The sequence below is a fragment of the Rhodamnia argentea genome, chromosome 9, assembly GCF_020921035.1.
Source record: "Rhodamnia argentea isolate NSW1041297 chromosome 9, ASM2092103v1, whole genome shotgun sequence".
Lineage (NCBI taxonomy): Eukaryota > Viridiplantae > Streptophyta > Magnoliopsida > Myrtales > Myrtaceae > Rhodamnia > Rhodamnia argentea.
The window spans coordinates 17181378-17189212 of NC_063158.1; the positions used below are offsets into that span (position 1 = coordinate 17181378).

General features: G+C 39.3%; 1 protein-coding gene across 3 annotated transcripts; it reads right to left on the reverse strand.

The window, feature by feature from the left end:
* Positions 1–918: 918 nt before the first annotated feature.
* Positions 919–6446, reverse strand: LOC115729095 (sugar transporter ERD6-like 5). Of its 3 annotated transcripts, none has more exons than XR_007199804.1 (19): positions 6223–6446; positions 5542–5604; positions 5165–5254; positions 5000–5059; positions 4532–4597; positions 4389–4454; positions 4231–4306; positions 4083–4147; positions 2929–3021; positions 2762–2842; positions 2593–2677; positions 2472–2515; positions 2333–2395; positions 2193–2252; positions 2050–2103; positions 1612–1671; positions 1400–1492; positions 1105–1256; positions 919–984 (listed from the first exon to the last, which is right to left on the reverse strand). XR_007199804.1 is itself a non-coding variant. In XM_048285811.1 (19 exons), exons 1-18 carry the CDS (start codon positions 6367–6369, stop codon positions 1132–1134), a joined length of 1413 nt encoding a protein of 470 aa, XP_048141768.1. In that variant the 5' UTR covers positions 6370–6446; the 3' UTR covers positions 919–984; positions 1105–1131. The 3 variants fall into 3 exon arrangements, 2 of the variants coding, with proteins under 2 accessions (XP_048141768.1, XP_048141769.1); XM_048285811.1 differs by having other exon boundaries at positions 1400–1514; XM_048285812.1 differs by lacking the exon at positions 2050–2103 and having other exon boundaries at positions 1400–1514.
* Between the last annotated feature and the right edge of the window lie 1389 nt (positions 6447–7835).

Here is a 7835-nt window from a genome sequence, read left to right on the forward strand (position 1 = left end):
CACGGTGTCGCCATGATCTACTCAAATCCAAGCTGAAGATCGTCTAGAAGACCACCTTCAACTTGCGGGGGCCCGTTAAGGATGACAACATATGCTCTTAAAATAGTCCATTAATGTTGATATCTCATGTAGTTAGTATTGTAACAAACTAATTTAAAAATTCAAACTATTCTTGAATTCCATTAATGTAGATATCTCTAGTTAATATTATAACGGACTAATTTGGGATGACAACACATGCCCTTGAATTAGTCCATTAATGTAGATATCTCATGTAGTTAATATTGTAATGGACTAATTCGAATTAGTCCATTATTATGTGGCATAAACTCTATAAATACGTATGCTATCCTAGAGCTAAAGGATAAGCGAAACTCATACTCACACATAAGGTGTAATTCGTACAATTTGTTTGCAGTATAGCCTAAACCATCGGCTTGATCATTCACAAAAAAATAAGATGTGGTGAACATTTTCCTCGCATCTCTGCAGGAAGAAAGCCAAGTGAATCTTTTCTTTCCCTAATGGTGATCCCTTAACCAGCTAGACAGATTGTTTGCAAGTGCAAATTTCACCAATGCAGTGATACAAAAACATCAAACAGCTCCAATATTTGAATGAACTCATCCATATGATAAGCATGAAAGATGGGAAATGCAATTTGAATTATTAAGCATTATCGAGCCATCGACGATGAAGATAAATTCTGAAGATGCGAGAGCAGCGAAAAAGTGTACCGTGATACGAAAGAATTATGGAGAATGTCAATTCGAGTTGTGACACACTTTCCATTTATCCATTTGGTACCACCAATAGAGATGTCACTTTTAGCAAGTCTGCTAAGTCTCTTCCTTCTCATTTCACTCGAACAAGTCTTATTTTGCAATATATCGACAGATGAACAGTTCTAGAGATATCGCACTAATGATTGGCCTTGCTGCTGCTGTCGATTATGCCTGATTCGGCTGGTGAAGAATAACCGGCCTTCATTGTAAAAACATGCCACAGATTACTGGTACCTTCTACTTGACATGTACTAATCTTGTCAAGAAACGCAGCTGAGTAGCACAGTTGCAGACATTGATCTTGGTTGCTTCATCCTACCAATTCAGATTTCAACATGAATACAGATCATTGCAGAGAATGGACAAGTGATGCTTGCAATTCTTCCAATGCTCTCCCCTTGGTCTCTGGCACTAGCTTCGCAGTGAATAAGATAGTTAAACCACAAATGACTGCGAAGATTAAAAAGGTTCCTGAAAGCAGCATAGTCAATGCATAGATTTGTTAGTACATACACCCGACATATGAACACATGCAGTTTCATGTGTATAGGCTCCAGAGAAGCATAGCCGGCAAAAAGTATAGAACAAGAAGGAAAACAAGGAGAATCAATTACCAGGTGCACTCCATTCGAACATGAAGTTGAAAGTGTAGGTAACGATCCAAGCACAGGACCACTTGGCGAATGTCACCAGGCTTCCAGCTGACCCTTTAACATTCAATGGGAATACCTATCAAGAATATGACAATCTGAATGTAAGAATCCTATACATAGTCTTGAAATGGAGATTTATTGAGTGCAATGTTACACTGAAAGCATCTATTTACCTCAGACATTATAACTGATGGTAAACCTGCCATGCCAAGTGAGTAAGCTATGGAATACCCCTAACAACAATAATCATCTGTCAGCAACTTCAATACAACTATTCCTGGAAAGACGGTTGAGGACTTAGAAGCAGCACTACTATAAAAAAAAATTATTAGACTGTTGTTTCCCTGCTAGAAATAAAACGTGGTTCAACATTATTTTCTTTTTCTTCCCCATCTTGTCCTAGACAGATTGAGCAATGAGCGGAGAAAGAAACTCCTCATTTCCATATATGTTCTCAAATTAAATAAAAAAAATTGTGCCTTTTTTCTTTTGTCAAAGTATGCTCTCCAGCGTATTATTGCCTGGTAAAGTCGGATTAAGCCGCAACTCATTATGCCCTCAATCATAAGAGCTAGCTGTTTAAGTTTGAAAAAAAAGTTGCAGATACGTACCATAATGCCCACATATACCAAAATGGGAGTGACTTCCTTCCAATACTGCAGGTCCTGGTTTCACAGGAAGGTATTAAAACAAAAAAACCAGGCCACTTTATGAGATCAAAAAGAATGAGTAGGCACAATTAGTGTTCGAGTACCAGCACAAAGAATGAGAATCCTAGAAGAAAGCAACTCAAGAGCATTCCAGCAGAAGAAACCTGCAAATGAAGGTTAGATTTGCTTATGCTTATGAGTGGCTTACTTTAGGAGATTACGTCGTATGTATTGGTTTCGTCACCAGTAAAAGAGGTCTTCTTCCAGCTTTATCTGTCAAGCTTACACTAAGAGCGGTTGCCGGGATCTGCAAAACAGGTGAGGAACTTGAAAATGTGATAAATAAAATTCATCTTCGAGCGCAATTCTCGATAGTCTATTACCTGGATAATCGCCATGCTTCGGGTGCCAATGCTGCTGGAAAAGTCTGTCAGGATAATAAGTTAAAATTACCAAGGCTTCATTTTTTATGATTAGCGAAAATATATATAGCATGATTTTTACCAGCAGATTCAAATATAGAGCTCGCATAATAGGGAAATACAGCTGCGCCTCCAAATTCTTGAAGCATCACCAATCCCACTCCTATCTAAGCTTTGAAAATATCAGGACATGGAAATAAAAACTGAGCAAAATATGGCAAGCAATTTGAATATTCTGAAGGAAGGTTTACTATGAGGGAATAAGCGTATCTTCGTTGAAACAAATCGAGAATTCTAGACCGGGATTGCCGCTCAAAGGTTTCTGTATATAACTGTAAGACAATACGAACCGAAACATTAAATAGTAAAAGGAAAAGGGACAGCTTTCTCCTGTTGATATATGAAATGGAGAAATTACTCTGATATCTGCCGCTTCCTGGGAAATGTCGACATTTTTGCCTCGGAGTCTTCGCAATGTGACTTCAAATTCCTTTTCTTGACCGACTTTTACCTGTCAATAACTACACTAATCATCTTCCTCGGAATGGAAAATGCAGAGTCCTCACTCCAACATTTCTACAACGTTACCCTCATTTTATGATTATTTCTAAATAATCACTATATTCTCACAAAATGATTCATGCCAATTGTACTTGACATGGAAATTATAATGCCTATACCTCTGGCCATTCTCATTTCCCCACTAGACTTCAGTTTCAGTCATGAGTAAAGCTATTCCTTGGTAAAATATTGAATTCGTAACCAATCTTCCCATTTTCAGTCTAAAATTTTAACAGTGCTATGTGTTTCGCATCGAGAATATTTGAAAATGATTTCCATGCCTTGTGATCCGTTCCGGTGGGCTACAAAATACTTTACATGGCATGCAGCATGCTATTCGTGCAATTTAGGTTGCCCCATCAACTAATCATCCAAGTTCCATCATGTCATGGTTACTCAACCCTCAAATGGTCTCTTTTATTAATATTTGAGTTGACGGGAAAATTTGACACTAGAAGTGATCATTTTTAAAATAAGTTGGCACTTAAGTGCCATAACTTTCAAAACGTTGCACTTAAGTGCCATAACTTTTAAAAATCGTTCACTTGAGTGCCATGTTGACGTGGCACCGGAAAAACTGTAGCACGTCGTCGATTTAAAGTTTTGGACACGAAAAGATGACTTGGCACGTACACAGCTAACGTGGCACGTCGGGTGTATTTAAGCCCAGTAGACTCATTTGAAAATGATTTCCATGCTTTGTGATCCGTAACTCAAGTGGAACAATTTTTAAAGTTTACATGGCACTGCAGCATGCTATTCGTGCAATTTAGGTTGCCCCATCAACTAATCATCCAAGTTCCATCATGTCATGGTTACTTCAACCTCAAATGGTCTCCATTGAATAACGAATTTGGATATCACACACACGAAATCGTTACCATCCAATGAAGCCACATAGAGTAAAAAGTGATGGCCATCATTGCAATTAAAGTTTCAAATAAGAATGATAACGATCACAACATCACGTGGCTCCTCATGAGTACCTGATACACTCCATAAACAACTTACCAGCCATCTAGGAGACTCCGGGATGAAGAACAAACCGAAAAATTGAAGTATGCAGGGGCTGCCACCTGAAAATGAAATCATGGCCAGTGATCTTTTGATGTTTCCTAAGATAAATCCAAGAAAAAGCAGAAGAGAACTGAGACAGTACCTATCAAAGCCAGGATACGCCAGGAAACAATGGTTCCCACAAAGAAAATCAATGAAATGCCACAGCATAACATAAACTGCAACAAGACCAAGCAAGGGTTGACGGGCAATGCATCGAGTTGACACCATTTACCTTTTACAGTGGCCCAACATTTTCACCTGATTTAATGCAGTAAATGCTCCCCGGATACTTTTGGGTGTTATTTCGGCAATGTACACAGGTACCTGTTTGGCCACAAAATTATGACCAACGTGTTCTAGAAACTAATCAGGACAAGAAATATGTACGTTTCTGCATTTACCACGTAACAAATAATCCCATAGCCAACTCCATTCAACAGTCTTCCGATATTGAGCCACCAAGCATTCTGCAAGGTAAGATGAAATACACCATTAACTACTTCACAGCCTTTATAGACGATATATGATCCAGAAAAATAAAACATGAATCGAATATCTTCGAACTTCAGCAGGAACAAATAGTTTTTTTTTTTTTTTCCTTTTTAAAGGCGACCCCTTGACCAGATGGAGGAATAGCTTGAAATATAATTTTGTCACGGGGAGCATGTGACCCTTCAGATACTAGAAATGAAGTGAAAAATCCCAGAAATACTCCCGTAGTCCACCATTCGAACCCCTTTCTGGTCCAGATATTCTTCAGCACACTTATAAATTATCTGATAAATGTGAGAGCAGGAAATGGAATTGAAGTTTTGTGGGTCAAGTCATTTACAATGTATCAAACAAAGTTCTGAAGAGCAGAGCAAAACCTTGGCAAAGGCTATAGAAAGCCATCCCGCAGCAAAAATTATCTGTGAAATCCCCATGGTCTGCATCACAACGCATCAGATTCTGTAAGATTTTTCCAGGTTCTTGACTGAAGATATAAGATTTTCAAGTTCAAGAATAACTGGTAAGGCTAGAGAAAGACTTACACGTCTGCGACCCATCATATCTGTCATCCACCCGTTAACCAAAGCTCCTATCAACCCTCCTATTGTCAAGATTGAACCAAAAAGCGAATACTGCGACATAAAATATCGGGAATGTCAATATTGGAGAACCTGGATCATGACTCACAAATTCCCTTATTCCAATGGTGTCACAGATAGACAAGTCATTGTCAGCTAGCTCTTTAGGTCGTGAGTTTTTGGGTATCGACCATGCTTTCAGGGGAAATTGTCGTTGATAATATACGGAGGTTCTGCACACAATCTCACTCAACAATGAATTGGCTGAAAATGGCCGCAATTCATCATACTTTCTAGCAATGCACTTAGGACGTGTAGCACGTATGCATGATAGGACTCACCGCTGCCGTAGAGAGCCCTAGATCCTCCATTATTCCAGACTCAGCGGGCGATGAATAACCAGACTGCATTAGAGAAATATGCCACTGGCTATGGTGACTTCCTACTTGATGGAGAGTAACCTCGTAAGAAACTACAGCCTAAACAGAGCAGAGGCCTAGGAGATCACATTCCAGAGGCAAGACAAGAAATAAAAGATTAAATAACCTGAAAATTGGTTTTTCAGAAGAATCTTTTCTCAAAGATGCTATCCACGTAGTGAAATGTGATAATTTCATGTCCCATTGCCGAATTGACTATCCACAAAAATCTGAATTGATCCTAGAGAAGCAACTCGAGTCTTTTAATGTTTGTCCAAACTATGGATGTTGACAACCCACCAATCCCCCAACAAACAACAACCACCCACTTTTTTTCCTTTTTTTTGGGCAACATCACATGAATGCCAAAACAAGAACCACCATTTTGAAAGGTAATGAAAGTTGTAAAAAGACAAATATTGACCGAGCAATTTGTTTCAACATTCGCTCGAATTTGAAAGAACCTGTGACAGAGCTGCAAGAAAATAAAAGAAGAGAAAAGAAAAGGGAAGCAAGACTGCTCGACAGAAAACAGAGCCGGGATCTTAGTGATCAACCAGATGCAAGCAACCAACGGAAAGACTTGATGCAATAAATACTTACAGCACACCCAGTGGCGAAAGACCCGGAAACGGCAACGAGAGTGCTCAAAACGACGAGAGGCCTGACCGAGGATTCACTTGAAGACTTGCCCAGAAGCAGAGAGCTTGTTGGGGACCCATCTTCTCCTTCTGGGCTCTCTCTCTCCATGTTGTCCTTTCTATTACAAAGCTCTCGTGAAGAACAAGATCAGCTGAGAATGAAGGTAGCAAGAATAATCCGCCACTGCATATGAGAGAGAGAGAGAGAGAGAGAGAGAGAGAGAGAGGGAGGGAGGGAGGGAGGGAGACGCATATTTCAAAGAAAGGGACTTTCGGATGGGCCAAGGGACCTCAGAGTCGCGCGATTGGCAAGTTTTGCTGGCCAATAGTGTGAAGAAGTGCAATCGGATGATTCTTATTAAACTTCAGAATGGGTATATATATACAAAAGTTATTGAGATTTTCTCCTAATTGATGGAGAGATTTTCTCCACTGATACATCTAATCAATCCATTAAGCCTAATTGATCTCCTAATTGATGGGGAGATTTTCTCCACTAATTGACCTATTCCTATAATAAAAGATATACAAAGATGTGATACAATCAATAAATAACCGCACTTGACTGTCTTTTTTTGGTTCTTTTTTTCCTCTTACCATGTTGCAACTTATGTATTATTTAATGTCTAGACTTGACCTAACTATCCTGTGATTTCGGAATAAGGAACAATAGGTTCACTCCACTTGAACGATAGGTTCACTCCCTTCGAACAAACCCCGACTCAAGGCTGAGAGGAGATTCGTTGGCTCGAGCTCGAATCCGGACTTGTCGTGTTGGACTTGTTGGTGGATGATTATTGCAATTAGGTGCACTCTATAGATTTACTCACTTAACGTGGCAGGGGTTACAATGGGTCATAATGATCGAGGTAAATGAATACCGTCAATCTAACGATTGGGCTCTATTATCTCTATTGCAAGACCACACATAAGATTAGGAACCTACCTACTCCAATGAACATGATTTCAAATAGGTACTTTCAGTAAATGTTATAGGGTCGGCCGGAAGCATGGCGGCCTTCGACGGGTGGACCTGTTCTCGAATCGGTAGCTACACTTTCAACTTCAAGCTCCAATGGAGCGCCCCAGTAATTAATTCTCTCTTTTTCTCTTCTTGTTCCGTGGGGTTTTTTTTTTTTTTTTCACTAGCTATGCTTTTGCGGAGCCTATAAACATGAACTGCATGTGTTCATATAGGAATTGCACGTGCTGACTGAGATGGTAATGAATACTAAGTACCAAGTGAATGTGACTGGGTTGACCAGTACTCTGCAAATGATGCACAGACGGCTACTGTTGCAGCTAATTTATTAAAAAAAAAACCCTTTTTGAGAAAAAAAGAAAAGAAAAGATGCAATAGTGCGCTTTCTTACTATCTTATAAATCGCGTAATGAAATCACCTATAGCGATAGGACATTCATGGCTTTATAAAATTCCAAATTGAATGAGTTTTCTTCTTTGTTTGTGTCGACACGTAAATTGTCACCCAAAAATTTCCCATGCATTTCATAAAAATGCAGGTTTGACAGTCTTTCGTTCGTATTCTTTATTGTATTCACTTGCAATATAACAAG

Excerpts from the sequence above, each read along its gene's own strand:
- LOC115729095 (XM_048285811.1), bottom strand. The coding sequence starts at position 6,369 with ATGGAGAGAGAGAGCCCAGAAGGAGAAGATGGGTCCCCAACAAGCTCT. Across the intron at positions 5,060-5,164 it reads ATATGATGGGTCGCAGACGT|ACCATGGGGATTTCACAGAT; the intron begins GTAAGTCTTTCT and ends GTTGTGATGCAG. Across the intron at positions 2,516-2,592 it reads CTCTATATTTGAATCTGCTG|ACTTTTCCAGCAGCATTGGC; the intron begins GTAAAAATCATG and ends TTATCCTGACAG.